The sequence below is a fragment of the Danio rerio genome, chromosome 8 (assembly GCF_049306965.1).
Source record: "Danio rerio strain Tuebingen ecotype United States chromosome 8, GRCz12tu, whole genome shotgun sequence".
Classification (NCBI taxonomy): domain Eukaryota; kingdom Metazoa; phylum Chordata; class Actinopteri; order Cypriniformes; family Danionidae; genus Danio; species Danio rerio.
The window spans coordinates 3,399,128-3,415,540 of NC_133183.1; the positions used below are offsets into that span (position 1 = coordinate 3,399,128).

General features: G+C 38.5%; 2 protein-coding genes across 7 annotated transcripts in view; one reads left to right on the forward strand and one right to left on the reverse strand.

Moving 5' to 3' along the window:
* LOC101886963 (uncharacterized) overlaps positions 1 to 5,725 on the forward strand; it is a 58,103-nt gene extending 52,378 nt beyond the window's left edge. For 3 of the 4 annotated variants that reach the window (XM_073910013.1, XM_073910014.1, XM_073910012.1), the window contains one exon: positions 3,816 to 5,725. In XM_073910013.1, the coding sequence (XP_073766114.1) occupies positions 3,816 to 3,911 (96 nt within the window). In that variant the 3' untranslated portion in view covers positions 3,912 to 5,725. The remainder of the gene's footprint in view (positions 1 to 3,815) is intronic. The other variant, XR_012384034.1, reaches the window with a different exon arrangement.
* Positions 1 to 16,413, reverse strand: part of si:dkeyp-117b11.1 — a 99,968-nt gene that overhangs the window by 56,604 nt on the left and 26,951 nt on the right. The gene's annotated exons all lie outside the window — the stretch shown is intronic.

The window sequence follows — 16,413 nt, forward strand, 5'->3', positions numbered from 1 at the left end:
GCTCTGTGGCACTTACATGTTTTACACTGTACAGTCATTATGCATATTTGCATACAAAATATATGCAAATAAACACAGTGTGCATGGAACAAATACACACTATAATCAGCAGTATTGAGAGGTTGGCTAAGAGTTGAATTCATAAATGAAGACGAGCATCCCAAATGTTTCATAGCTTGGTTGCCATAACAGAAAAGACAATTGACAAAAAATAGGAACAAGAAGGTTGCAGTGATCCAACGGGAATTTAAGCAGTTGATTTAATGTGGCCTCCTGAAAGATGAGAGATTATTAGCATTGCAGGGCTCGAAATTAACTTTTTTACTTGGTAGCACCGGTGCTCCCAACTTCAAATATTTAAGAGCACCAAAAAAATTTTAGGAGCACCAGAAAAAATTTAGGAGCACACACCAAAAATGAATGAGCACAGCTGCAAATTGTTTTTTAAGGGATTTATTGTATTTTAAAACAACATTAATAGGACTGACAAAAACTAGAAACAACTATCTAACTAATGCTGCGAAGACATTGATATTTGTGTGCAATAATTCCAAAATGAATGTCTAATAATTAGGCCATAGAATATTAATGATGATAAAAATGGCAATAATAGTAACAATGAATTACATTTCTCTTTATGATACTGCCTTGAACGTGCATGAATGTAGGTTATCTGCTATAAAAAGTCTGTTACTTTATGAAAAATAATTGTATAGTTTGCATCAAACAAAAATGAAGCATTGCAGTAAGAAATATTTATTTTGTATTATTGTTTTTAAATGCATGTCAGTTTAATAAATAATATTTCTGCTACAAAACAAACAAAAGATTATAATAAATCATTCAATTCAATGATGAAAGCTGCAAAGCAGTCATCAGTAAATAAATAAAAAAATAATATACACCTCAAAAAAGAATAGAGAAAAGAAAGTAAGTAAAGTCTCATCTCTATCACTCTTTAAAAGATTTGGTTTCAGTTTGTGTCAATTTAAAGGTTCAGTCTGAGATGATCTTCATTTTTCTGTGTTAGTGGAAAAGCAGGCGAGTCAGCCGACCCAATTTATGAGCAGGCAGCGCAAGATTCTTGCGCTAACCATCGGCGCAATACCGGTCTTTGTTATGAGCCGCAGTTTCAGTGTAAACTTAGGAAAGGCGAGCTTCTTTGGCGATGATATGTACAGTATTAGATTTGACTTTTAGCGGACATTTGCGCTGAACACGCAGTGAATGCAACGCATGAGATTCGGGCACCTTCTCCAAGAAGCGCGTACTCGATTGATCACAGCTGGCGGATCCTTATTCACCACGTGACGTGTCATGATCGCTTTCATCTGCACCTCAACTTTAGGTGGGGTTTGCAAACCTGTATGCTTTAAGTTTTTACTCTTCAGCCGTTTGCATTTCCCGTGTTCATAAAAGCTCCTTCCCTGTCATCTGACAGCGGAATACCTCGAGTGATTGACAGCTAATATGAACCAATATAACGGCAGAGAAGAGCGATTCAGCACGTTTTTACAAAAAATCAAAACAGGTCGCACTACAACCATTATCTGCAGTCGCACTAATGCTCCCAAATATATTATGAGGTCGCATAGATTAATTTTCGGGCGCATATGCGACCAAAATAGTCGCAATTTCGACCCCTGCATTGGGATAAAAGTAATAAAAATAAAATTCTGTCATCATTTATTCGTTTCAATCTTTTATTCATTCATTCATTTTCTTGTCGGCTTAGTCCCTTTATTAATCCGGGGTCGCCACAGCGGAATGAACCACCAACTTATCCAGCAAGTTTTTACGCAGCGGATGCCCTTCCAGCCGCAACCCATCTCTGAGAAACATTCACACACACACTCATACACTACGGACAATTTAGCCTACCCAATTCACCTGTAGCGCATGTCTTTGGACTGTGGGGGAAACCAGAGCACCTGGAGGAAACCCACACGAACGCAGCGAGAACATGCAAACTCCACACAGAAACGCCAACTGAGCCGAGGTTCAAACCAGCGACCTTCTTGCTGTGAGGCGACAGCACTACCTACTGCGCCACTGCCTCGCCCGCTCAATCTTTTATGAGTTTCATAATTCTGCTAAACACAACAAAAGATATTGTGTTGGAAACCTGTAACCCTTGACTTGCATGTTTTTCCTAATACGGAAGTCAATCAAATTTCCAGCTTTCTTCTCTAAAAATATCTACTTTAGTGTTTAACATAAGAAAGAAACTCATAAAGGTTTGAAACCACTTGACGGAGAGTTAATAGTGTGTAAATAATTCTTTTTGGGTGCACTGTAATGTAATGTAATGCTTATTTATATAGCACATTTATTGTGTATTTCCATAATCCCCAAAGTGCTTCACAATCATGAGGGGGGGGTCTCTTTACACCACCACTAGTGTGCAGCATCCACTTGGATGATGCGACGGCAGCCACAGGACAATGGCACCAGTGTGCTTACCACACACCAGCTATAAGTTTAGATTGGGAGGCCATGATGGGTAAGAGCCGAGTGAGGGAATTTGGCCAGGACACTGGGGTTACACCCCTACTCTTTCCCAGAAGTTCCATGGGAGTTTTAATGACCACCCCGGTTTAATGTCTCATCCAAAAGAAGACATTTATTGACAGTAGAGCTGCACGATTCTGGCTAAAATGAGAATCGTGATTTTTTTGCTTAAAATAAAGATCACGATTTTCTCACGATTCTGTAGATGTAAAATAAAGGTGTGGTAAAAACAAACATATGGCACAACATCGATAATAATATTATGTGTAGGTCTACTGGTTTTTATAAATAATTTTATTCTACTTATAATAATTCTGATGTTGAATTATCATGTTTGAGATATATGCTTGCAATCTGTCATATTAGACAATTTTATTCAGTGGTAAAATCAGACATTTGCCATTATCAGATTATATTCAACAATATATAGGCTAGAGTAGTTATACTGACATTGTAAACATTTTCACGCACAAATGTGTGTTCGCTATGAAAGAAAAAACAAATCAAATGCTTGTCGTAATCAAAACTTTAAATCGTGATATGATCATTTAAATGAAGTGCACACTTTCGGTTTCATTTTGACTGCTGAGTGCTTGTTCATACTTCGCGCGCGGCTCCCAAACAATCACTCTGTGCCACAAACTGAATATTATTTACAACTGTATTTCCTGTTACTCGCAACATATGCAGGTTCTGTTCACTAAAGGAGACGCGCGCGCTCACGGTCACATTATGTGACTCATTCAACATCATTTAGAGGTGTCCATGTCACTGAGCAACGTGTGTGTGAAACAATGAAGAGACTCGTGCAGCCGCCTTTTCTTCGCTCCTGAACTTGAAAATATAATTGGCAGAATCGTAGAAATGCTGGATTAAGATCGTCTAGGGGGTCAAATCGAGATCGCCATCTTTTAATGATTAATTGTGCAGCTCTAATTGACAGTATAGTGTCCCCTTCACTATACTGGGGCATTGGGACTCATACAGACCACAGGTTGAGCGCCTCCTGCTGGCCTCACTAACAGCACTCCCAACAGCAAACTAGTTTTCCCGTGTGGTCTCCCATCCAGGTACTGACCAGGCTCAGCCCTGCTTAGCTTCAGTCAGTAACTGGTTCAGGCTGCAGGGTGTTATGGCTGGGGCACTTTAAGTGCATCTGTCCCTTTAAGAATGATACAAAAATTTTGGGGTGTATTAGAGGGAAAAATTAAAGCTAAAGATTAATTTGTCGAATATACATACATGCAGCTTTACTCTTCTGGACCTGCTGTTATCTAACTTCCTGTTGTTGTTTTATTTTTCAGGTTGCCACTTTGGTGGAGAACTACTTAAGAGGGAATCTTAGTGACATCTCCTCTTTTGAGGTCACAAGAATTAAGCCGTTATCACCTTGTGATTGAGTCAGAAATCAGCCAAGAGGAACAGAGATGAATACATCTGCACATATGCTGGACTTTAATTATTTTTCTACACTGTAAAACCCAATAAGTTAAGGCAACTCAAACCCTTTGAGGAAACCGATTGCTACAAACTATTTAAGTTCAAAAACTAATCCAAATGAGCACTGTGAACTTAATCCATTTAAGTAAATGAAGCAATTTGAGCAGAGTAAAACCCCAATAAATGAAGAGAACTCAAACCAATTGAGTTCTGTAAAACCCAATAAGTTAAGGCAGGGGTGTCAAACTCAATTCCTGGAGGGCCGAAGCCCTGCACAGTTTAGTTCCAACCCTGCTCCAACACACTTACCTGTAGGTTTCAAACAAGCCTGAAGGACTCAATTAGTTTGATCAGGTGTGTTTAATTAGGGTTGGAACTAAACTGTGCAGAGCTGCGGCCCTTTTGGAACTGAGTTTGACACCTGTGAGTTAAGGGAACTCAAATCATTTGAGGAAACCGATTGTAACAAACCATTTAAGTATAAAAACGAATCCTAATGAATATTGTGAACTAACTCCATTTGAGTAAACGAAGCAATTTAAGCACAGTAAACTCCAATAAATGTAGAAAACTCAAACCAACTGAGTACTGTAAAACCCAATAAGTTAAGGCAACTCAAACCGTTTAAGGGAACCGATTGCTACAACACATTTGAGTTAAAAATGAATCTATACAAGTGTGAACATTGAGTTGAAGTAATGAGGTGTTTAATTAACTCATTACCGTCAACACTGAGTTCAAAACTCTCTAGAACTAACTCTCAGTACATTTTGAGTTGGCGACGCTCATTTCATTTGATTGGGTTGACTGTTGGGTTTTACAGTGTGAGATTTCTGATTATTTAGGGTGACTGTTTAACAAAAGCATTGCACTTAAGCACTACATATGTATCATGAAAACTATGAAACAATTTTTCCTGTCCTGTCTATACTGTAAAAACACTGTCTGTACAGTCAATACACTGTAAAAAACGATTAGCTACTACACTTTAAAAAGTGAGTAAATCCTTTGTAACTCAGAACTGTTAAGCTGACTTAATTGAATTTTTAAAGTAAATAATTATACTCAAAATTCATTTAGTTAATCATTTTAAGGCAATGGGTTTACTCCAGCCTGATCTAACGAGAAAACCTAAATATTTTACGTTTTGCCAGTACAAGTGGCTAATTCGTACGAATTCGTACGAGCTCAGTCGTACAAAATTGTACGATTTTAAAAAGGAGGTGTGGCACCTAACCCCACCCCTAAACCCAACCATCATTGGGGGATGAGCAAATCGTACTAAATTGTACGAATTAGATCGTATGAATTCATACGAATTAGCCACAAAATCAAAAAGTTACGAATTGCCGTGAGATTGTGTTGGTTTACTCAGTTGCCTTAAATTAGTAAAGTCAACTAATTTATCACTTTAAAAAATATATTTTACAAATTTTTTTAAGCAAATTACTGTGAAATTGCACTGGCTTTAAATGAGATTAAATTAAAATTACACTCACTTGCTCGGGACTTGTGGAGCTACGCTTCGGTGGATTTGCTCTTCAGTGTTTGGACTTTAAGCAATAAAAATTAAACCACACTGAACTGAACTTCAACTCTGAAAACTCGACTGACACAGCATCAGTTCACTAGAACTTCCATGTTGAGCTGCTTTGACACAATCTACATTGTAAAAGTGCTACAGAAATAAAGATGAGGTAAATTCAACCAATGCATTTTATATGCTTATTTTTGTGCATTAACTCATAAAATAAACCAAAATATTTGTACTGCACTGTGCTGTATGAGGTGTTCAGTTCTTCATAAAGCTCTTTGCTGCAAAGTTTGGATGCAAATCTTTGTATACAATGCCAGTAAGTAGCATGTTACATGTGTGTGTGTGTGTGTGTGTGTGTGTATTTGCATAGCAGGGGATGATTTAGCAGGTACAGCCGCTCACTAAAGCACTTTGTTCTCGCGTCTCATGTTTAGAGTCCTCTGACCAGACAGTCAGAGAGCGGATGGAAGTGTTATCGTGCATTTCAGAGGAATTGAGTCTGATGACGTGAGACTGGCTGTCTATGTTTGTTTTGTACACCATTAGCAGTGTTTTTCCCACCATACCTACCTTCAATCCCTCTTAAAAGTACAGTTATTTCATTTGATTTTCCATAGGCCTACAGCAACAGATCACCATTTAAGGTTGCTTTCCAACAAAACAGGCTTATACTTATTTTAGATTGCAAATATATTGTACCCCAATATTTTCAATGGAGCTTCTGAGCTAGCATGCTGCTACTGACGCCGCTTGCATTTAAACGCCTTTTATCTCGTTTTATATACCAATCACCGAATTGACTGTATCACTGACTCTCCACTCCACCAATAGCTGGTGTGTGGTTATGCTAGGGCTGGGCTTTTTTCCTTTCGATTTTTACGATTAATTTGAATTTATGTTTTAAGATGATTTAATTTAATAATAAATAGGGATGTAACAATATTGTAAATACCGTCATACCGCAATAGAAATTTTTTTCAATATTACCGTAGGCGCATGACTCAATAAAACTATATTTCTGAGAAAAGTTTGCTCAGGCGAATGAAGCAAACTGGAGGTAGCGGGAACTACAATTCCCATCAGCCTAGGCGTGGTGATCATCATTTGCGGTCTGTTGTCACTACAGATCCAGTAATGCGGAAATGGAGTGTGCTGCTAGTAGCGGGGAAGAAAAAGAGCTGGAAATGATCAAATCTAAAGCGGGTTTTAAATCGGATGTGTGGAAGCATTTCGGTTTCTTTCTAAAAAGATACGAGAAAGGAGAAAAGGTGACAAAGAAAAAAACGGTATGCAGGCACTGCCAGACTGTGGTGAAATATAAGTCGGGGAATACGACTAAAGACAGTCATGGGGACTGCAGAACACAGCACACTGTTCAGATTGATGCAGACAGTAACTTGTACCGCAAAGAGACCTCTATCTCACTCATGGCTTGTCCTCTCAAGTGGTGGAAAGACAATGCACAACGTTACCCACTGCTGTCAACCTTGGCTAAATCATATCTCTCTGTCCCAGAAACCTCAGTCCCAAATGAGAGGGGTTTTTTTTCTGTTGCAGGGGACATGCCCAGAGACCCCAGCTTTTACCACATTATAGTTATATGATAATTTTCCTTAAAAAACCCATCTCTATCTAAGTGAGTGAGTGACTAAATGTTGAATGTGATGAGTTTTCAACAATACTAAATTGAAACTTAATTTTTTTTATATGGTTTAATAATTTTTTGTTATTCAAATTGAAAAATTGAAGTTCCTGTTTCGAAGCTTACAGATAGATGGCTAATTTGTATGTCATTGATATGTTCAGTGCTAAGGTAAATAAACACTTTTGGCACTTTTTTCATTAGTTTTATTTTTCCTGTAAATTATTCAATAAATACCGTACCGTGCCATTCATACCGAGGTATTATCGTACTGTGAAATTCTGATACTGTTACATCCCTAATATTAAATCAAGGTATCGCAGTTTTTTTTTTTTTTACAAAAACATTAGATACATTATAATTGCACCAAAGCGCTTTGGTTCACTCTCTGTATTACTCTGCTTGACTGCCTGTCTGGGTTTCAATCATGGTAGTGACGGACTGAACAGAGACTGGACAGCCTAATTTAACCCAATGCATGAAGTTGTGGGCAAGCACAGCAGAGCTGGTACAAATACAACAAACACAAGCATTTAAGTGTCTTCAGTTGTGTATTTTTCTTTTGTTAATACCTTTGCATCAAACGCGCTTTGGTTCACTCTCTCACGCTACTCCAGCACTGCCTGACGAGGGGATTTACGTTCAGACTAATGCAACAAGTGAAGTCCTACAGGACTTCACGCTTTACTAAGTCACATCTGTCTGTGTGGATTGTCAAGACACATTCCCTTATCAAGAAGATAAACCCAATCTTTTAACATGTATTAAGGACATAAAAACCTGCCATGTGAATAAACGCACAGATCTTAGTTCGAACCGCGCTGATCTTAGTTTGGTTTGAACACATGAAAACGTGAAAAGTTAAAGTACCCGCCCCCATGACATCATTTAGCGGACCTAGTTAAAACCCAGACAGGCAGTCAGGCAGCAGAGTGTGGTGCAAAGCGCATCAAATGACCGCTATTTAAAAAAAAAAGGGGGGGGGGGGGGTAGAATAAATATATAATATATTATATTGCTCCTGCTATACGTCCACAACTTCACACATTGGGTTAAATTAATCTTTACAGTTTCCATGTTCAGTCCTTTACCTCCACTGTATCTTTTCAAGAAAAAGGCCGCAGCATTACAACCTGACATTCAATCAGAAGAAGACGAGCTGACAGCCAATCTTTCCTAGGCTCAGCAAAACTTGCAAAAAATACCTCTGTTTTACTGCAACTGCAATATTTAGACATGTATTTTTTTTTTTAAATCTTCTGCAACGATATTTAACTTGTGAATTTGTTTTACATTTATTTACACCTTGTTGACCAATTTATGCATGGCCATTAAAAATACAATGTTCCTTAACCAGTTGGTTTTTCAAGTTACTTATAAAAAGAATGTTACTTCAGTCATATTGTTGTAATGTTTTAAGTTGACTAGTTACACAATAAAAAAAATAAAATCGAAATTGAGAATCGCTTAAACTTTATGACAAACCTAGATTTTTTTTGTTTTTTTTGTTGCCATATCGCCCAGCACTATGTGAAGCACTGGTGCCGTTGTCCTGTGGCTGCCGGAACATCATCTAAATGGAGCTGCACACTGGTGGTGGTGTGGAGAGAGCTCCCCCCCAAAGATTGTAAAGCGCTTTAGGTGTATGGCCATACAAGATAAATGCGCTATATAAATACACATTACATTACATTGCATTTACGCTTAGAACAACGTAATGTATGCTTAAATGTATTTAACTGATCATATATTACAACATCGATGCTGTAAAAGGAACCTAATGAAATTAAAAATAGCCACTTAAAACTTTCACCGGAAGTTTATCGGTGACTGAAAAACACGTGCTGTGCATATAGTCCAATTTAGTGAACAAAGGCAAAGGAATTATTCATTCAATAATTTTTTTGTCGGCTTAGTCCATTTATTAATCTGGGGTCGCCACAGCGGAATGAACCGCCAACTTATCCAGCACCTTTTTAGGCAGCGGATGCCCTTCCAGCCGCAACCCATCTCTGTGAAACATCCACAAACACTCACACACACACTTGGACACTATTCACCTGGACCGCATGTCTTTGGACTGTGGGGGAAACCAGAGCACCCAGAGGAAACCCAGGGAGAACATGCAAACTCCACACAGAAACGCCAACTGAGACAAGGATTGAACCAGCGACCTTCTTGCTGTAGGCAACAGCACTACCTACTGCGCCACTGCTTAGCCCGCAAAGGAATTATTTTATATAATATTATATAAGAATAGTACAGACTACCAGAATGCATATATAAACATAGTTTATTGTTACAAATTGCACAATAAACTTCCAATAAAGTCTTTAGAGAGAGATGGCTTTAAACTGCATAGATTTATGATGAAAGCTCTGTAGTTATATTCTGTAAAACAGTGTGATTTAAGCCAACAAAGCTGATTTATTGAACACTTAAATACATCACATTGTCACAGACTCGATCCCAGTCATTCCCCTCGCTGGCCAGCAGAGGCCGCCATTCCCGGACTTCTAGCATTAAATCATCCCATTAGACCAGGGGTCTCAAACTCAATTTACCTGGGGGCCGCAGGAGGCAAAGTCTGGGTGAGGCTGGGCCGCATAAGGGATTTCACAAAAAAAAAGTCCTCAAATGTCATTATTAACAGTTTTAATTATTTCTTCTGAACATGAAGTGTCCTGAACATTAATAGAACATTGAGTGAAGATTATGAACAGTTCTTCTGAACATGGCATCTTTTGCCTACTCCTTGCTGCCAGAGACTTGACAGCGCTTCTTCTCACAAATCTGAACCACATTTGGCTTTAGAGCGGAAGCAGTTGAGACCCTCAGTATGGCTTGAAGATGATCATCAAGTCTAGACCAGTACTTTGACTTATTAAAGTTCAAGGTGGAGAATAACTTCTCACACACTTCTCACACACTCAAAACTTCCATTCCCTCACCTAAAAAAAAGGCGTATATATGTATAAATAAAACACCCCCACCCCACTCCAGTCACATCAGTCTGTGCCAGTCTGTATCTACCTATAATATATATAAGATGCAGGCTGTAGCTAGGTAGGTGGCAGGCTGCAGATAGGTAGCTATTCCTATCTAGCGCGAGTTCCCTCCTAACACTTCCCGCCCGTCACAGCATCTAACAAAGGGGCGGGGTGCGTAGTGACGTCACCGGCATCCCCGCCCCTTTGTTTACACGGCGGGCGGGGAATGCCAGTGACCGCTGTGTACGGATGGAATCAGCGGAGCGGGGAGCACTCTCTCTCCCCCTCCGCTGATTCTGTCAGTGTACAGCGGTCGGCGTGGGCCACAAAATATTGCACTGAGAGCCGCAAACGGCCTGCGGGCCGCGAGTTTGAGACCCCTGACTTAGACTGATTGTGCAGACACCTGAACTGAATCACGGTAACGACCCACACCACCTATATAAGCCACACTCAAACAACTGTTCAGTGCAAAGTCTTGTTTAGCCCCGGCCAGCATTACTGAGCGTTCTTTCCTGCCTGATCTTCTGTGAATAACCCCGGACTGTTTCTGATTTGCCTTCTGCCTGCCCACGACCCTTGCTTGATACATGGACTCTGAACCACGCTGCCTGCCCTCGACCCAAGCCTGTCTAAAGGCTTCTGAACCACGCCGCCCGCCACTGATCAAGCCTGGTAAATCACTCTGTGTCTGTCAGCCGCCAGCCCCACGACCATTATTGATTACTGTTGATGTGTGTTCGCACTTTAGTGCGTATTGGATGTTTGTGTTTGACTGTGTCGAATAAATACTGCAAAATGGATCCCTCCGTGTCAGTCTCCCCGTTACACACATTTGATAACTATTCATTCATTTTCTTTTCGCCTTAGTCCCTTTCCCTAGTAGCAAAGAATTCTGGCCCAGATTTGGCATAAAGCTGGCACAGCAGGCATTCATCCGGCACTGGCATACAGCATGTGGGCCAAACTTGGCCCGGGTTTGGCAGAGGTGGCACCGTCTTTAAGGCGGCACACAAGATCTGGGCCAGATGAAAAACGTAGTCTTTGGCCCAGAATTAAAAATTTGATAAGTGGGCCATGTGAGTTTGTCCAGTCTTGACCCACATTTAAAATACAATAAAATCATTTTTGAGTAAAGAAAAAAATTCTACCAATCAGGTCACTTTGAGAAAAAGCGTGCCCATAGTGTGCCTAAAGCGCATCACTCCATGGGTTTATCAATTTCATTGCAATCGTGACACACCAACCTATCTGGCCCAGTTCAGACCCAGTTATGAGTTATTCACTTGGCTGAGATTTGGCCCAGATATGGTCCATGTTTGGCTCTTGTCTGGAAGCCAGATTTGGTCCAGTCATGTACCGTAATTCACTGCGGCATGTGGGCCAAGCAAAACCTGATTGTGTGGGCCAGAGCTGGGCCAGAGAAATTTTGCTATGTGGGTTATTAATCTGGGGTCACAACAGTGGAATGAACCACCAACTTATCCAGCATTTGTTTTACAGCGGATTCTCTTCCAGCTGCAACCCCTCATACACTCTGATTCACACTGTTACGTTATAGAACATATTAATTATTTGTTTGTTTATTTTATATATATAAATATATATATACAGATTTGTGTTTTGTTTATGCATTTGGAGCTGATGTTGTGTTGTGCGCTGTGGAGCATGCGCAGCTTTCTCTCTCTCTCCCCCTCCCTCTAGAGCTGCGCTTGATTGCGGTCCAGCCGTGTTGCGTGTGGGAGCGTATATAAGCTGGAGGAGAGGAACAATGGGGAGATCTTTCTGCTCGGTGCAGGTCGCAAATCTCCGTCGTCGTCGTCGCAGCTGTTGTTCCGAGCGTCTCCTATCTCCTGCCCCAAATTGTTGGTTTACTTGGTGTGAATTGATCGATTTCTGTTACTGACAATTTAATTATTTTCTAAAACGGCTCTCTGTTAAATCTGAATCTATTGGCTTTTCTGATTAAATATTTATATATATTATTTTTGGTTAGAAACAGAAGCGGTAGGTTGGGAATCGCCATTTACTTTAAAACGTTTTCTCCTGGTTTGTGGCAGCGAGGGAGAAAGGGAAGTTTGCTGTAATTTTATTTGGGGTGCTTTTATTTGAGCAGGTAAGTTAGAATTATTTCCCCGCAAGTTAGCTGTCTTTTTGTTTATTATTTTGGCCTGGATTCCCTTCCGAAGAGATGCTTCTATCTTTGTTGTCTAAGTAAATAATAAATATTGTTACTACTTGATCAGCGTTGTGATTATTGTGAGTTGGGACAGGAGAAGGGGAAAACCCTAAATTGAGTATTTGAGTTTATCTCTTTGTTTTTTTTTACACTTGTTATTGTTCCCACCAACCCTAGACTGGTCGGGACGTAACAACACACATACACTACTGACAAATTAACCTCCCTTATTCACCTGTACCCGCATGTCTTTGGACTTGTGTAGGAAACCGGAGCACCCGGAGAAAACCCACGCCAACACATGGGAAAACATGCAAACTCCACACAGAAATGCCAACTGACCCTGCTGAGGCTCACACCAGTGACCTTCTTGCTGTGATGTAACAGCACTACCTACTGCGCCACCGTGCCGCCTGTTTGATAAATAAACTTTACTAAACACACTTTGATTCTTCTAATGCTACTGCTGAAGGAATTTTCACTGTTTTATTTTGATCATTTGCAGTGGTCTTAAGGTATCAAATACAACATGATGCAGTAAACTTTATAGGGTTAAGATGTAAATATTTAAGTTTCACTTAGTTTCTCTCTGTGTTTCCATTTTATTTTACAGATACCACTGGTTCTTGGTCAAAAAAAGTCGTGAAGAATTAAGTTGTGTAAAATTAAGAAATGCCACAAATATTGCTGCAAGTTTTGAAGAAGGAAAAAATAAAGACGCAGTAAAATCTGTATTTTAAATCACAAAAACAATGATGCAAACCTACACTTCCTACCACAAACATCTGTTAATTATCAGTTTCTGAATTTTGTAATTCACAAGTGTTTATTTGTGGTTGTAAATTGCATTATGATATGTTGATCTCTGCTCTGTCCACTTCTGATGCTGAAAATTCAACTCTGCAGTTTAACAAGGTGACTTTTATTGACATTTTAGTCATTTGAAATAATATAATGTAATCAGGGCTTGACATTAACTTTTTGGATCACCAGCCACTGAGGCTAGTAGATTTCCAACATTACTAGCCACTCGCCATTTTCACTAAGTGAAGTTTATTCGATTTAAATTTTTTTTTCGAGATTTGGGTAATTTTTCGAGATTTTTCCATTTTTCGAGATTTTTTTTTTTTTTCACGATTTTTCCATTTTTCAAGATTTTGAGATTTGGGTCATTTTTTAAGATTTTTCAGTTTTTTCAAGATTTTTATGAGATTTGGGTCATTTTTCGAGATTTTTCCATTTTTCAATATTTTTCAAGATTTTTCAGTTTTTCAAGATTTGGGTAATTTTTCGAGCTTTTTCCATTTTTCAAGATTTTTCAAGATTTTTTCATTTTTCGAGATGAAAAAAAATCGTGATTTTTCAAGATTTTTCCATTTTTCAAAATTTTTCGAGATTTTTCCATTTTTCAAGATTTTTTTTTTTTAAAAAATAGTGATTTTTCAAGATTTTTCCAATTTTTAAGATTTTTCGAGATTTGGGTATTTTTTTCTAGATTTTTGAGTTTTTCCTAGGTTTTTCAAGATTTTTCGAGATTTGGGTCATTTTTCTTATGTGTCCCCTCGATGCACCCCATGATGCTTCTTAAGGGTGTCACACAGCTGATGCGCCGCTCAGAGCCACGGCACGGTGCACAGATGACAGTTGATAGTATTACAGACCAGACGTGCACATTCGCATATTATTTAAAATGAAACTATTCAGATGGCGCTCTGTGGCACGAAAGCAATATGAACGGTCATAAGTAGTGGCTGGGCGAATTCTAAAAAGCATGGCGCTGTGCATTGCGAGCGGCGCTTCTAGTATGCGACCTGCTTTACGTTCTAGTCGCAGCACCAGTGGCACCGAAATGAGGCCCCGAAATTCATATGCTGATTCGGTCCGGTAAATACCAGTTCCAAAGTTACCGAAACTTACTGACAGTATAGTGTCCCCTTTACTTTACTGGGGCATTAGGACTCACACAGACCACAGGTTGAGCGCCCCCTGCTGGTCACACTAAAACAACTTCCAACAGCAACCTAGTGTTCCCGTGTGGTCTCCCATCCAGGTACTGACCAGGCTCTGCTCAGCTTCAGTGAGTAATCAGTCTTGGGTTGCAGGGTGATATGGCTGTGGCTGTGTAACTAATGTCTAAGAAAGAATAGAAATATCTAGATAAATAAAATAATAGAAAAGGATTTTGTAGCATAATATACAACACCAACACAGACAAATAATGAGCTATTAAAAATGTTAATGAAAGTCACTTTTTTGTAGGTTAAAATTTGCTTGAAGAATGATTCAGATCCCATAATGTAATTCAAAAACAGGAAAACAAACTGGGAAAAATAAAAACATGGTTCACAAAATACAGAAAACTGCTTATTTACAGATATTTTTGGCAGTTTAGGATATTTTTTACCCTGATGATCAGTTACTAAACTTAACCTGTTGGTGGCAGTGTGAATACACCACATGACAACAAGATCTATCAACATTCACATATCTAAAATGGAGCATCAATAGTGTCCGTTTTCACAACCCAAGCTAAAAAATCTGATAAAAACACAGACTTACCATACTTTAACGAAAAAAAAAAATCTGTTTCCTTCATTCTTTTTTTGTAGATATCTGTTTCTGACATCAGTGTTTACTGGCAGGGGCTTGGACAAACACATGATGAGTTATGAGGAAACGATTCAGTGTATAAAATAAGAAACTAGAGAAGATGCAGGTCAGAAAGTCAGAGATCACACACTATCCTGTATGATGGCTCCTGCTGTTATTCTCATCAGCGTTCTGCTGGCCACGATGAGCTGCTCGACCACAGGTAATGATCACACGCGGAAATATTCAATAATGCAAATATATCATCATAATAAACATGCGTGATCATGTTTTCAAGGGCACCTCAAAATACTGTGAATGACTACTTATTATTTAAACTTCTCTATTGAATGATTCATTGGATTTCCTCATTTTATTAAAGGTAAGTGCTTGCAAACTATTTATATGGGCTGAATTTAAACAAACAAATGAAGTTGAATGTTACTAAATTTAATTTGATTGTTTAAATTCAGCTCAAATAATTAGTTTGCTAGCAGTTACCTTTAAAAAAAGAGTAAATCCAATGAGTCATTTTAATTAATAATTGTTTTTCAGTCTAGTTGAAGAATTCTAGCAAGACTCTTTATATTGTATGCAGTGGTTGTTGATTACTGCACTAAATGCTTGACGACCAAGTTTATGTATTTATTTGAGAATATTGATACACTGAATAAGTATTTTTGCTTGTTCAAACTTCTTATTTAAAATGAGCTGAATCATCACAACTTAATAACTTTATTGTTTTATGTTTATTCATTCATTCATTTTCTTTTCAGCTTAGTCCCTTTATTAATCTGTGGTCGCCACAGCGGAATGAACCGCCAACTTCTCCAGCATATTTTTTATGCAGCGGATGCCCTTCCAGCTGCAACTCAGCACAGGGAAACTTTAATGTTTAATCCACTTACATTTGCAAAAACAATTAAATTATAAAGGACATTAATTTAGAGTAATGTTTTTTACAAATTTAAGTGGATTGAACGTAAAACAGTTTATAATTATAAATAAGTAAAACTATACAGATGATTATGGTTTGAACAATCAGCAAATGTCAATTTTGAGGCATTCTTTAAATTGTTTGGCAAATCTGTAGATCGCATTTGTTGTTATTCTGGTTTTTCTATTTAATCTCTTATTCAGTCATCACGAGTTGTTTTTGTTGTGGTTGTTACTGGTGCATGTATACTGGTTTGTAACCACCAGAAAATTTGTTATTAAAAAAAAACACAAGCAAGAGTTATAGATCTAAGGTTTAGAGTAAAAAATCTACATTGTTTGTGTTTTACTTTTACAATTGAACTAAATTTACAAATCATTTCAGTTTTAAGAGTTCTGGAAATGTCAAAAAAAAAAAAAACCTCATCTCTATTAACTGATTTATTTAATCTTTCTCATGATGACAGTAAATCATGTTTGACTAGATAATTATCTAGACACTTCTATACAGCTTAATAAGGTGAACTAGGCAGGTTAGGGTAATAAGGCAAGTTATTGTGTAAGGATAATTTGTTCTGTAGACTATCGA